This window comes from Esox lucius, chromosome 22 (assembly GCF_011004845.1).
Source record: "Esox lucius isolate fEsoLuc1 chromosome 22, fEsoLuc1.pri, whole genome shotgun sequence".
Lineage (NCBI taxonomy): Eukaryota > Metazoa > Chordata > Actinopteri > Esociformes > Esocidae > Esox > Esox lucius.
In genome coordinates, this window is record NC_047590.1 from 17919804 (window position 1) to 17934801 (window position 14998).

Consider the following 14998-nt stretch of genomic DNA (forward strand, 5'->3'; position numbering starts at 1 on the left):
GCGCCCTACCCTTCCTTAAAAGTGCATGTGTCCCTAATGGCAGCATAAGATCTACATAGTGCTTTACTTTTGACGTGGGCATGGTTAGCTTGGACTGACATGTCTCAACCTCCGTCCTCAGAGCGGATCTTTGAGGACCACGAGAACCTGGTGGAAAACCTGCTCAACTGGACCAGGGACAGCCACAACAAACTGATGTTCATTGAACGCATCGAGAAGTACGCCCTCTTCAAGAACCCCCAGGTAATGGCTTGGACCGCGGAGCTTTGGTGTAGTGAATCCACACAGACTCACACAAATTTTTTCTGCATGCTAAAAGCCCTGGAGAGAGAATGTGTATGTGTGTGTTTACGGACGTGTCAGAACTAGGTCACAGCTCTGAATACGAGAGCGGTTGAATAATGCATCGGTCATGAGAAGGCTAGGTGAACCACCGTGTCCTGTGTGTGTGTGCACGTGTGTGTTTGATCTACCCTTTTTAACTCATGTTTATTTCTCATGTTTGAGTCTCTCTCTCTCTCTCGCTCTTCCCCCCATCTCAGAGGTAGCTGTATGTTGTGTAGTGAAAGGGGTACTTTTGTTTGTAGATGTCATTTGTTGAATATTTTTATTTCTCTCTGTTTTCCACACTTATTCAAAGAACTACTTGTTGGGGAGGAAGGAGACATCTGAAATGGCTGATAGGAATAAAGAGGCTCTACTAGAGGTGAGACTCACACATACTCTATTACACACACACACACACACACACACAGTGCTAACACCAACAATGGTGTGTTGTTGCAGGAATGTTTCTGTGGCAGCTCAGTGTCTGTCCCGGAGATAGAGGGAATCCTTTGGCTTAAGGAGGACGGCAAGAAGTCTTGGAAGAAGCGATACTTCCTGCTCCGCGCATCAGGAATCTACTACGTGCCCAAAGGCAAAGCCAAGGTTAGTGACCTGCTGATGACGCTAACCAAAGGCGTGCGTGCGTGTTTGTGCACGCGCTCTTTCCCCTTGACCGTTGTGTGTGTGTATGGTCTACACATGTTGACAGTTATGAGAAACAGATCCCCACAATCTCTGGAATTTCCTGTTTGTGGATGTGATGACACAGGGCTTCACAGGGCCTCACCTTCCACCGCTCCAGTCGCTACATGGGTCACTTTTTACCCATGTAGGCCGTTGGTTTCCCGGACATTGCCTTTGGAGATATGCTTTAGCTTTTAACCCGGGCTTGTGTTCAGAAGGAACAAAGCGGAAGACAACCTTTGCAATAAGAAAGCACACTTTCAAAACGTTTCTCCATTCCGTGTATAAAATGCCATGCGTCAGTTTGAGGGTAAATGTAATGACCTTTTTCCTCACACGCTCTCCTTATCTTTGGCTGTCTCTGATCAGGACCAACTGCAGCTTATTGACTATGACTCTACAGTGCCACCTGGTGCTTATTCATAGTCTTTAGTTTATTACCTCATGTTGGTCTTCTTTTTTTACTTTAATTGTCTGTACATGTTTCTGTATATTGCATGTGAAGCGGGTTGTGTCGCATCTTTAAATGAGATGTACTATTTAAATAAAGCTTGATTGATGGATAATTCTGGAGAAAGTGAACCAATAATCCAATTTGTATGCGCAACATTTTTACCACTTACAGCTAATTGGAGTTTTCCCTGCAGCAGTGCCTTGCGATTCTCATTTGAAAGCTCTCCGAGATGCTTTCCAACACACAAACACACCATTACAGGCCTGTCACTGTGTTGGCTAAACAGTGCGTATTTCAACCTCTACTTGTCAATCCGGTTGGGCCTCTATGCACTGGCCATGAATCAAAAACAGTTCAGTCAACTATAATCCTATATTTCTCATTCTCCCTCCATAAAGACTTCTCTAGTGCACAGTTTTGAACCCATATATCACCTAATCCGTCATTTGTCAATACAGTTTATTTCCGTTCTTGGCCGTTATGGAACCAATACATCATGGAATCAGTCATGTCTCAGTACATCTCCACTCAAGCCTCTCTGTCGCCTCTTTACAGTCCTCCAGGGACCTGGTTTGCTTTCTCCAGCTGGACCATGTCAACGTGTACTACGGTCAGGACTACCGCAGCAAATACAAGGCCCCCACGGATTACTGCCTGGCCCTCAAGGTAAGACTGTTTCACCCCTTATTCCCACCTAATGGTACATGCCATGTCTGCTGTCTGAAGTGAGTGGGTTAGGGAAATGGATTCACCCATTTTTATCCGGAGGGGGTGTTTAGGTTTGCTGAGATGTTTCTGGACAAGCCCGTTAATATGGATCTGTTATTTTTCAACCCCCATCCTAACCTTCCTAATGGTATCCTCCATGCCCGTGTGAATTGATTTGGATTGGATACAGCCTTTTCTAAAGCGGTGTTCACCCTTTTAAAGTGTAGATGTTGCGGTGGGAATGGACAAGCCCATTAAGATGGATCTGATGGGGTTTTTTTCGTGTGTGAGTGGACATGCTCCTGAGGGGTTCGGGTAACTGACATCCTGTCAGGTCCTAACGCCAATGCCTTGTCCACTTAAGACATTACCCTGCCATTACCATCGGCCCAACAAACAGATCCTATGTCAGACTGATCTGCCGCTTCACGCCAGCCTCCACTCAGCCGACGTCTATTTAAAAATACCCTGAAAAACACCCCGAATAGTCCTATAGTCGGAATACAGCATAAACACTCTGATGGGCATAAACATATATATTCAGGGTTGTTTTGGAATCTCTCTCTTCACCGGAGTTGTTAACTGAATTATAGATATAGGTGTGCCTAGACCGCTCCAAAATAAGCTTGCGACTGTGCTTACGGATGTGCAATGACGCAGCGCATTTGTGCCATCTAGTGGACTTAAACGTTAGTGTCCGTCAGTGCCTTTTGAGTTACAGTATCAACCGCACTCCCTTTTGAGTAAGCCTCCTTCCCGAAACGTTATTGCACTGCGTGCGTTGTCATGGCAACACCGTGCTTTATCTCCCCCTGTGTTCAGCACCCCCAGATCCAGAAGAAGTCGCAGTACATCAAGTACCTGTGCTGTGACGACGTCAGGACCCTCCACCAATGGGTGAACGGCATTCGCATCGCCAAGGTAAACCCCAAACCGCCTCGCCACTTTCAAACAGGGTTGTTGAAAAGGCTGAGCGGAACATTTACTCCTGGGCAGAAACGGGTCACCCGAACAACAGAACTGCTAAGCTCATCCACAAATGGTTTTGTTGCCTAAAATGATGACGGTGGGTGATTACACCATTTAAACGTTACGGTCGACATACAGAAATGTGACGTGGAACAAGCGTTTCCTATTTTGAACCAAGACCTGTGGCCTTCCTCCTCCTGCCCTAATACGGTTGTGTAGTACGGGAAGCAGCTGTACGTCAACTACCAGGAGGCGGTGAAACGCACAGAGGCTGCCTACGACTGGTCCTCCCTCTCCACCTCCAGCATCCGATCTGGCTCCAGCTCAGGCTCGGCCAGTCTGCCTGGTGAGTCTACACTCCATGGGCTCCGTTCTGACACGATCTGCCGCGGCCTAGTGTCCACGGCCGGGACAGACGAGCCCGCATCCAGGATTGGCTCGATTACAATAATGTTTAAAAGCCTTAAGAGCAGCGTGGTTGAATTCAGTCATTTTAGGAGAGACACTGTTAATGAGTTGATGGTTGCCGGCTATTTACTTTGGTAACATTTCTGAATTGGAGTTGGGATGGAATACACCGTGTTTAGCAGTAGTGATATGGTGGGTAGAGCCGGGGAAGCAGCTGTATGTGAAATGCCAGGAGCAGGCTAATGTTTCCCCCTCCGAGTCCAACCTGGTCTGTTCCATGGCTGTCCGCTGTTTTCAGAGTCCCAGTCGAACCATTCCGGTCAGTCGGACAGTGGGGTGGACATGGCCTCCAGCCACGGGCGCTCCCAGAGCGTGGTCAGTTCCATTTTCTCAGAGGCCTGGAAGAGAGGAACCCAGATGGAGGAGAACAACAGGGTGAGCACCTCAACCAAACTTCCCCGTTATAATCTGCCCTGGTGTTTTCTCTCTTCTCTGCACTTAGTTTTTACTATTGACTGTTGTTGGTTGAAAGGTATTATATATTGCAAAAATATTCACATTATAGACTTTTTCATATTTAGTTGCATTACAAAGTGATGTACAGTTTTTAAAATAATTTCCACACTAAATAATCTATAATGTCGACATAAAAAAGCTATTCTACAAGAGGAACAGGAAGGGAACTGCTCGAGGATGTCACTCTGAGGCTTGTTATGATGTTAAAAGAACAACAAAGTAAAATTCTAGTAATGGTAGAACACTGACCATAATAATGACTTATAACTTCTATAGCGCTTTCCAACATAGAAAATAATCACTTGTAAAAGCTAAATAACATAAAATGACTCAGATAGGCTAGAATCCTCTGACAAAGCTGAAGGCCCCCAGTAACCAGAATGACCATCAAAAGGAACATGACTGAAAAGTACAATTTCTGTTAAATATTTATGGATGAAAGGCTGAAATTATTAGATAAACCTGATCAGCATGTGATTAGCAACCGAAAAACAAAGTTATTAAAGAAAAATGCACATTAAAAATACATATAATCAATGAAAAGCTTTTAGAATAGCAGAGCGATCAGCCTAGGCTGCCATAAAGGCGCCATGGCAACCAGAACAACCTTTCACAAATGCACTGCACAAGTTTTGGCTTAAAATCTCTGGCAAGACGTGAACATTTAATGATGAACCCCAACACTTTGACAGAGCCAGAAATAAATAAATAAAAATAACTAACCTGGATGTGCAAAGCATTTAAAGACTCTCCAAAGGAAACGTGTTCACTCAGGAGAATTCTTCCAGTACATCAAATCAAAGTACATGAATGTTTTATTGGCGTCTTCTAATTTGACATTACAAAATATTTTGTGGAGATTGAAATGCAAGAAAAGAACAATGAGATAAATACTTATGCCAGGCAGTAGATATACGGTTATATAGCATGGTACATTACCCCTAACTGCAGTAGTGCCATTAAGAGATCCTTTTCCTTTTTTCCTCTTCAGATGAGGGAATCCACCCGAGGGGCCACCCTTCCGCACCCTGCCCATGCACACCGCCAGACCCCACATCTGGAGACTCCTGGCCCAGCACCCCCGCAGCATCTGTCACAACATCTACAGCAGACACCACAACAGCCGCCCCCGCAGCAGCAACAGCCCCCGCAGCAGCAACAGCCCCCGCAGCAGCAACAGCCCCCGCAGCTGCAGCAGCCCCCGCAGCAGCCCCCGCAGCAGCAACAGCCCCCGCAGCAGCCCCCGCAGCAGCAGCAGCCCCCGCAGCAGCAGCAGCCCCCGCAGCAGCAACAGCCCCCGCAGCAGCAACAGCCCCCGCAGCAGCAACAGCCCCCGCAGCAGCAACAGCCCCCGCAGCAGCAACAGCCCCCGCAGCAGCAGCAGCCCCCGCAGCAGCAGCAGCCCCCGCAGCAGCAGCAGCCCCCGCAGCAGCAGCAGCCGCCGCAGCAGCAGCCGCCGCAGCAGCAGCCGCCGCCACAGCAGCCGCCGCCACAGCAGCCGCCGCCTCCACAGCAGCAACCACACCCCCAAATCAACAGCGGCAACACCTACCCGGTTTCCCCCCAGCCACTGGGAGGCGCCTCCCCCCCGACTCAACCGCAGCTGCCACTTCACATCCGCAGCAGTTACACCCAGGTCCTGCCCCCGCTGCCCCCCCAGGCCTCCCCGCCGCCCTGCTTGCCCTCTCCGCCGCCCCCCCCAGCAGCTGTCTCCCGAACCGCCTGGTGTCTGCCCCTATGCCGAGCCTCCCCAGCCGATGCGGCAGCCATCTCCTCCGCCCCCACCTCCCCCGCCCCCACCGCCCCCACCGCCCCTACCAGCCAGCAGCACCCCCCACCACTCGGGCCCTACCGTCTTCGCCAAGTACAGTACCATCACCCGGCTCCAGAACCAGAACGCCGCCCACCAGGCAGCCAGTCACCACAGGGTGCAGACCGGCAGCCACCACAGCGCGCCCCCGGGGCCGGCAAAAGCACCGCCTCCTTCCCAGCAGGTGGTGAATGCCCCGCCTCCCCCGCCACCACCTCCCCCGCCCTCTATGCCCGCTTTCGGCTCAGCCATGGCTGCCCTGAGGCTTGGGCCCCCCGGCTCGGCCGCCCCGCCCCAGTTTGTCTCGCCACCCCCGCCGCCCCCGTCAGCGCTTAGCAACGGCTTCCCCCCACCCCCTCCTCCTCCGCCAGCCCCCGTCCCAGGAATGTGCCCGCCATCCTACGGCACCAACCCATTCCAACAGGCGCTGAAGTTCCCCAGTCCTCCCCCGCAGGACCTCGCTGACGACGAACTGGTCGAGTCGACCCCGGCACCACCTCCTCCTCCGCCGCCCCCTCCTCCACCACCACCGCCTCCCCCTCCTCCTCCACCGCCTCCTCAACAGTTTCTGGGCTCTGCACCTCCACCACCACCTCCTCCTCCACCTCCTCCCCCACAGCAGCAGTACCCACCCGCGCCTGCTCCTCCTCCAGCCCCGAGGAAAACCTTCTCCCCGGGCTTTCTGCCCCACCTCGGTGTTCTGAAGCCCCTGTCCCCCGTTTCCCCTCTCCCTCCCGCTCCGGCTCCCCCCCCTCCTCCGGTTTCAATGAAGAAGCAGTCCAGCCTCCAGATAGGCCACACCCCCCACCAGCCCCCTCCCACCTTGCCCAAGCAGCACAGCCTCTCCAAGCCGCCTCCCCTGTCCTTCATGGCTCCGCCCACAGGCTCCTCCCTGGTCAAGCAGATGGCAAGCCAGTTCCCAGGGTCCACACTGTCGACCAATCACATCGAGATCTCAAAGGCACCCCTTTCCCCTCCCGCCGTGAAGACCAAACCTAGGTGGCAGCCGGGGGGGGGGCAGGCCCCGCAGCCGCTCCCAGAGTTCCCCCCGCCCCCTTCTGAGAGCAGCCTGCCTTTCCCTCCTCCGCCCCCTCCTCCGCCTCCCCCTCTTATCACTGGCCCTGCCCCTCCAGCCCCGCCTCCCCCACCACCTCCTGTCACTGGCCCTGCCCCTCCTGCTCCGCCTCCCCCACCTCCTCCTGTCACTGGCTCTGCCCCTCCTGCTCCGCCTCCCCCACCTCCCTCTATTACCACTGGCCCTGCTCCTCCGCCTCCCCCACTGCCCCCCGGCAACCTTGGCTCGCCCCTGAAGAGATCACCCTCTGGCTCCTCCGCCTCTTCCTCGGGTTCCTCCGGTTGGGGGGGCAGGAAGCCCACCCCCGTCACACCCCAGAGGGCCTCAAGCGTCAAGTCCAACTCCTCAGCGGAGTACCAGGAGTCCCGCAGGAACCTTCTCAGCAAGTTTGCCCCACAGTCCTCCCCCTCCACCTCCCTGCCTTATCCTGCCTCCTCCTCAGGTATTTCTCCCTCCCCGGCTGGCCCCCCGGCGCCCCCTAAGCCCGGCAAGCTAAACTTCGCCAACCTGCCCCCTGCTCTGCAATCCAAAGTAGGACAAGCGGGCCAACAGTGCCTGCCCACGTCCAACTTTCCTCGCCCTCTGCCTGACTCCGGTGGGCCTTACTTCCCCCCTCCCCCTCCGGCCTCTGACCTCTTCCCCCCTCCCCCTCCTCCGCTCCCCAATGACGGGCACACAGGGGCGCCTAAAGTGGCAGTGGTCAACCCGCAGCCAAAAGTACCCCCGCCCCCTCCCGGACCCCCTCCCCCTGCCACCATCAACTCCTCCTGGAGCAAGGGCTCCCTGAAGAAGGCTCCTCCCCCTACGCTGCAGCGGAGCCAGCCGCCAACCTCGCCCCCGAAGGGCAACGGCAACGCCAGCGGGCCCCAGCCGGGTAATTTCATGGACGACCTTCACCGGACTCTGAAGCGCAAGTCATCCAACCGGCAGGGCCTTAAACCTGAGCCAGCCGTGGGCTGCGCGGACGACTCGGAGTCTACCTTGCCCCCGCCGCCACCCGAGCTGCTATCGGAGGGGAACGTCCCAGGCTATGCAACGCTTCGGCGGGGGCCCCCGCCAGCCCCGCCTAAAAGGGGGGACCACACCAAACTAACACACTGAGAAGGGGAGCTGTAGACGAGGGGACTTGTTGTCGGCTGACACCTGCTTGTGACTCTTTTGGTAGAGGAGCTGCTGTCTGCCGATCAAACAGGAAACTGACGAGCTGGAACTCACCAGGTTCGTGAAGGCCTCAATGTGTAAATAAGGAATCGCCAAAACCATGTATCAGCTTCTTCTTCGCCATATCGTCTGTGCCACATAATCGGAACCATAATTTGTGACGACGCAAGGATTTCATTTGCATTGGTACTGCATGAACCTCCTGTAAAATACGAGGTGTGTTTGTGTCTGAAAGAGAGCGAGCCCAGTTAAGACCTCTGTAATAGGGATTGTTAGTTTTGCCTCTGTTTTTGTATGAAATTATTTAATACTTAATGGGGATGTTCTTATTTTATAGTTGTTTTCAAAAGCTAGTTGGCTAAAGTCAAATTTGTCATGAAGAAAAAGTCTCATGCATGTTTTAGAGATGGATAAGTGAAGGTTAGGGGAGGTTGTTTGAAGGAGTGTCTTAAGAATACCCAGAAAGCTTTGTAAATGTTTCTTAAGCATTCCCTGAATATTCTACAAGGCTCTTGCTCTCTGGGTTGCGATTCAGCAATGTGTGAATCAAGAAGGAGGCCTTTTATCACAGACAATTGCACAGACTTTTAAAACAATCTCCAAAAAACTGGAGATTCCCTTATCCCAAAGGCAGGAAACCATGACTGTGCAACTGGAAAAATGAGTGAATTTTTTGATTTGCATTTTTTAAGGACAATTGTTTTTTTATTTTTATTTAATTCATAGAAAATGTGGCTTAACCGAAGACATGACTGAAACGTGACGAGGCTTGTCATGTGTATCATGTGTGTATCTTTGAAGGCCCTGTAAGTTTTCGGGGTGTGTGTGTCTTGTTGGTTTGACCTATGACCTGACCTGCTTCTGTATCGTGTTCATTAGGCATCAAGCATAAGAATGCCGAACATGAAACGGCGAGGGTCTGGTCCAATAAGAAACATATTTTTTCATTGCAAAATGTTTTGAAACGTTTTGGTGCCTAATGAACCTGATCAGCTTCTGTTTTATATCTGTACGTAACAGCTCCGCTTCTCTCCCATTGGCCTCTGACGCCTTTTGAATATCACATGACAAGGCCACAGAAATAGAATGTCCACATAGCTGGGCTGCTTGCTAGTGGTTGAAATGTAGACAACAAATTATTGCTTGAAAGTATTTAACATTGCTTTGAGAATTGTTGATGCTGTTGTCAGTAACGTCACATTTCAAGCTGACTAGCAGAAAATCCCCCACAAATTCCCACCTGGCTTGCAAAAACAAAATGTTCTTCCTACTGGTTTGTCACACATCCTGTTTTCATGACCTGAACTTCTGAGTGTGGTGCTGCCTCCGGCTTCTCCCACTGAAATGCAGTTCGGAGACGGGGCTGGCTGTTCCGCACTCAGCCAGGAACAGAAAGGCGTGGCCGGGGTTTTTTCTTGCAGTGAAGCCTTCATTTCAAGGGTGCTAGTGTTTATCGTCTTAAAAAGCCCGGATATAAAGGAGCCGACATCTTAAAATGCTTGACGTTCCAATTCTAAATGTGTCCACCAGAGTCGGTTTTCCCCGGATCATATTTATATAGGCATTCGTTGAGTTTCCACCATTGTTTAACCCATGCTCTTAAGTAGAATGGTGGAGAACCCAGGTAATTAGAGCCCAAGATATAGTGACTGTAACCGCATAAATCTGAAGGACCGCAATGAGAACTAAAGTGGACCATGAATGCTGCGGTACCACATCTACATACATAAAACATGCTGTCATATTATCTTGCATATTCCATTGTCTCTCTGCTCTTGGGATGCTCTGTATTGGCGTAGGTTGAAGTTGGCCCTAGTCCCTGATCCTGGATCAGTTTTTTGTTTGCCTCACCAATAGTTAAGGTTAGGATTGGGGTGAAGCTTATCCTGGATCTGTACCTAGGGGAAACTTCACCAGTGTATTTCCATGACTGAATATCATCTTGCTTTCCAGGTTGTCGGTTTTGCAGTATGTTGAAATGAAGTAGAGATTTAATTGTTGTACTGTTGTATCAGATATTGGGGGCCAAGTGAAACGAAATGAAGTAAAACAGGAAGAATGCAGACGAAATGTCTGTTCATGCATATAAACCGAAGATCACAATATAAATGTTAAAACCATACCTCAACTATGTTTCAATGTCTAATTTGTTACCAAATACATGGTTCATTATTGGTGCCCTTGTGAGCATCAGGTCTGTCCAGACCTTTGACTGAATACCTGAACCAGCAGGCTGACAAATCTGCTGTTTTGTTCTTTAACCCTAATTTCTTACCTGGCATCCTGTAACAGACTTACTTCCTGGTTGAAATATACACTTTGAGCGCCCTCTTGTGGGCCACACATGTTCTGTAAAAACATATGCCACTGGATCACTGAAATCTCTGAATGGATCATTGGTGACATTCTCAGTTGCATCTGTATGAGGGGCGCAGAGGCTTCAGAGGACTCAACCACCCAAACGCAAAAATGGGTCCTAGTCGGTGTTTATGCAAAATGAATGACAATCAGACAAGTATATTATTTAATGGAAAATCATCTTTTATGTAGAGTACCACCATCAGAACCTACTAAACCTTCTCCCCGACCAATACGATTGTACAGAGCCCATGGGCCTGACGAGAAGACGGAACTGGGAATCACGCTGATCTTTCCATTTCTGTCTGCAACACCGTGTCTCGCCGAGTCACTGAAGATGGTTGCTGAAGCTGTCGCCCCTGGGGATTTTTGGTGGTGCTAATTCCTGCCCAGGGAACGGCAGGCCGGGAGAGCCCGACGGATCGTCTGAGAAGCCAGACACTGGTTGGGCGGGGCCTGCAGCGACAGATGGGTGGGGCACAGTGACGTACACACACTTCCTATGGATTTGCGTCACCCAGAGATGGTTTTAAGGTTCGCTTCGCTTACCACGGTTTTCGAACGGGTCCAGGTTGAACGGTCTCTTCCTCGCAAATGTCTGTCGATTAAGAGTCGGGATTTAGTTATCCGTCTAAACGTGCCAGACAGATATTTGGATGATCAACTGGCCCTTAACTTTGACTCAGTCTGACTGGCTACTCGTGATTCATTTTCATATCACTTAGGTTTCAGTTTGGAGGATTATTACTTGTTTATCTGTTGTGCAGCCCCCCCACCCCCCCACCCACTCCATCCACCAGCCCAATATACCTCTTCACTGGACTCAGAGCTGCTGGAGCTGTCTTTGCCACAGTTGAGAGACACCACCTCTGCCAAGTCCCTGGAGACACGGACACGACTGGTGCAGGATGCTGGTGTCTGAAAGGGAGGGAGGATTACTCACAGGCAAGAGAGACGGGAAAGGGTGCAGGAGAATGCCTCTTGATTAGTATGCTAGTTCAGTACACATGCAGATGGCTTCTCTCAAAAAAATACGTATTTTGTAGCCGTCGAGCAGCCCCAATGGAATGACAAAATGAGAAATAAAAAGCTGAAGTGTTCACATTCCGTTCTGAATAAAAAACAGCATCCCCTGCCAGCATCAACACTGGTGTGTAAACATTCAACAGAGCACGGAAGAGGTTCCAGATGAACTCAAAGACCCATCGGTGGGCCACATGTATCTCTCTGAACAAAAACAATTTGGTCATTTTGTCAGTGAGAAAAACAGCACAGCCACTGGCACAGCTAGAGCCCTTTTATCTTTTCTTTTTGATGACATATCTTTGCTGTCTGATAAATCTTATCTCCCAAACAAGAATTTTATCTTTTAAATTTCAATAATCTCAGAGGTAAGGCTTCAAAACAGTGGTTTGGAATGTACAGTACATCAGATAGAAAAACTCAAGATATACAGATGCTGTAGTTCTCACCACAAAGAAGCCAAGTCTGAAAGCACATCTCTGTGGGTCTTCCCCGGAGCTCTTCAGACAGTCTGTCTCCTTGATCCCAAAGTTCAACATCAGATCATACGTGTTCAATCCGATAGGAACAACCTGGAAAACACGCCAAAAGAAAACACTTCAGCATTTGCAGTAGATTTATTGTTTTAACAGTGGTAATCCTTCCCGGTTCTTGGTTTAGATCTTTTTTGGTTGGGTGCCTTATGCCTTGAAAGAGGCCAAATACTGTGGCGGCACCCACCTGTTAATTATTATTATTTGTAGACACTGACCCTTTTGACAGAACCTCTTGTGACTCGGTAGAGACGAAGGCCTGCGTACAGTTTGTTGACCTGGGTCATGGCCACGCCAAGAGCCTTTTCTGACATGGAAGCCAGATCTGACTGATACTGGGGTACGCCTGCAGGATAGAGGTCAAAGGTTAGAAGCAATTCTGATGAAATGTACAGTAGGTTCCTTTTGCTCGGCATAGAGAAAGAAATGTGCTGTCATTAAATTAAAAAATATTTTAAACAAACATTGTTGAATTTTTATTTATAAATAATACATCAGTCAGTGCTAGCTCTAGAATTGGTTAAATACATAGAGCGGCTTGGGGCCCCTTAGGATTGAATACTTCTACTCTAAGGGATGGAACAGCTTTAATATAGCAGATAGAAAGTAGCAGATTAATTCATTATTAATAATACATTTTTGTCCCCATTCTAGAATTTTTTGGGTTGACCCCTCATTATGTACAGAAATTCATTTGTAATATTTCTAACGTGCCATTTACCCACATTTAACAACCTTATTAAGCCCTGGATCAAATTCATTTCCCAACAGTGTAGAAGAGCAGTTTTTCAACAGAACATGAAAATGAGCATTTCTTATTAGGCAAATTCATTTATACAACTGGCTTGGCTTTGCTTATTGAAAGGATGCAAATCACATATCCAGCATTACATCATCGAATGCATTCCACACCTGAAATGAGTGTACATATCACTTACCTGAGCAGCACAGAGCCTGCAGCAGGGCAAGCAGAAGGACAGCAATATAACGCTTCATCTTCTGCCTGTTGTAACAAAGCACCTCAGTCATCGACTCCCACATTCCTTAAATACGGCACCACCAGCCACTATATTTCCATCTCACCCATTTCCCCTCCTCCTTCGCTAAGGCTCTGCCCTTGTTTTTGTTGACGCTGACCAATAGGCATGAGGCCAGATTGCGATCTGAACAGTCTGGTGTCTTCTTGGAAGTAAACGTGCTGCTTGTCTGGACGGTGTTCGTTGACATTTCAGTAATTTTGTACAGTGGTTTTCAACTACCCCCTTTGTATGATTGTTCAATGAGCTTACCTATTAACTACACTGCTATCATTATTTTGAGTGACCTTAGGAACATTTGTTTTGAAGCTAATTTCCTGCAGTTCTATATAGTTTAAGACTCATTACATTTTAAATACGTTGACTACTGCTGCATGTAAATACAGAATGCAATGATGTGCACATCATTTAATCCCTATATTTAGCTGAGAATAATACAAAGATAACAGTTTGGTGCAGAAATATTTGGACACTGAGACAATTTTCATAATTCTGTCTCTGTACGCCACCACAAAGGATTTGAACTGAAACAACCAAAATGCAATTGAAGTGCAGACTTTCAGCTTTAATTCAAGGGTTGAACAAAGATTTTGTATAAAATGTTTAGGAATTGCATCCATTTTCATACACAGTCCCCTTATTTCAGGGGCTCAAATGTAATTGGACATATTAACACAATCATAAACAAAATGTTCATTTAAAATATTTTGTCAAGAATTAATGATTGGAACACATGGACATCACCAAACGCTGGGTTTCCTCCTTTGTGATGCTTTGCCAGGCCTTTACTGCAGCTGTCTTCAGTTGTTGTTTGTTCTTGTGTCTTTCTGTCTTAGGTTTTGACTTCAGCAAGGGAAATGCATGCTTGACTCGGCCATTGCAGGATATTGCACTTCTTTGCCTTAAAGAACTCCTTTGCTTTGGTTGCTTTCGTCGTATGTTTTGGGTCATTGTCCATCTGTAAAGTGAAGCGCCGTCCAATCAACTTTGCTGAATTAGGCTGAATCTGAGCAGACAATACAGTGGATATAAAAAGCCTACACACCCCTCTTAAAATGCCAGGTTTTTATGACGTAAAAGAATGAGACAAAGATAAATCATGTCAGAACTTTTTCCACTTTTAATGTGACCTAATAATGTGAACAGTTCAATTGAAAAAGAAACTGAAAAACAGAAAAATAAAAACCTTACAATAACCTGGTTATTGTAAGGTTCCTGGAGATGTTGTGGAGGTTCACTTGGATGTTGTGAAGGGGTTTTTATTCACCATGGAAAGGATCCTACGATCATCCACCACTGTTGTCTTCCACAGACATCCAGGCCTTTTTGTGTTGCAGAGCTCACAAGCGTGTTCTTTTGTTCTCAGAATGTACCAAACTGTTGATTGGGCCACTCCTAATGTCCCTCTGATGGTTTTTATTTTGCAGCCCATGGATGGCCTGTTTCACTTGCATTAAGATCTCCTTTGACTGCATGTTGTGGGTTCACAGCAACAGCTTCCAAATGCGGATGCCACACCTGGATTCAACTCCAGACCTTTTACCTGCTTAATTGAAGAAGAAATAATGAAGGAATATACACCTTAAAGCTGAGAGACTGCACTTTAAGCCCATATTAATTATTTAACTGTAACTTGAATATATTCTGGTAAACAGCCAAAAAAACTAAACTTGTGTCAGTGTCCAATTATTACCAGACCTAACTATCAAATGTTGAAACTAAGACATTTTATTGTTTTTAGAAAAATATATACCTATTTTGAATTGGATGCCAGCAACATGTTTAAAAAAAAGGTTGGGATAGGGGAATGTTAACCACTGTGTTGCATCACCTCTTCTTTCAACAATACTTGTAAGCGTTTGGGAACTGCTGTAGTTTTGAAAGTTTAATGTTTTCCCATTCTTGTTTGATATAGGAGTTCGGCTGGTCAACAGT

The 14998-nt window shown here is 48.1% G+C and overlaps 2 protein-coding genes across 2 annotated transcripts in view; one reads left to right on the forward strand and one right to left on the reverse strand.

Annotated features, from left to right (window-relative positions):
- The window catches only part of raph1b (Ras association (RalGDS/AF-6) and pleckstrin homology domains 1b), a 60967-nt gene extending 50727 nt beyond the window's left edge, over nt 1-10240 (forward strand). Inside the window, exons 9-18 of the mRNA XM_034289921.1 lie at nt 122-243; nt 641-706; nt 787-930; nt 2021-2131; nt 2996-3094; nt 3362-3488; nt 3849-3985; nt 5058-5702; nt 5770-6964; nt 7130-10240. Coding sequence (XP_034145812.1) covers nt 122-243; nt 641-706; nt 787-930; nt 2021-2131; nt 2996-3094; nt 3362-3488; nt 3849-3985; nt 5058-5702; nt 5770-6964; nt 7130-8052 — 3569 coding nt within the window. The 3' untranslated portion in view covers nt 8053-10240. The remainder of the gene's footprint in view (nt 1-121; nt 244-640; nt 707-786; nt 931-2020; nt 2132-2995; nt 3095-3361; nt 3489-3848; nt 3986-5057; nt 5703-5769; nt 6965-7129) is intronic.
- Nucleotides 10241-10638: 398 nt separating this feature from the next.
- Nucleotides 10639-13076, reverse strand: spp2 (secreted phosphoprotein 2). The gene is given in 6 exon segments (NM_001304171.1): nt 10639-10926; nt 11020-11068; nt 11281-11388; nt 11943-12065; nt 12245-12372; nt 12965-13076. Coding segments are annotated over 6 exon segments (639 nt in total). The 5' UTR covers nt 13068-13076; the 3' UTR covers nt 10639-10798.
- Nucleotides 13077-14998: the final 1922 nt, after the last annotated feature.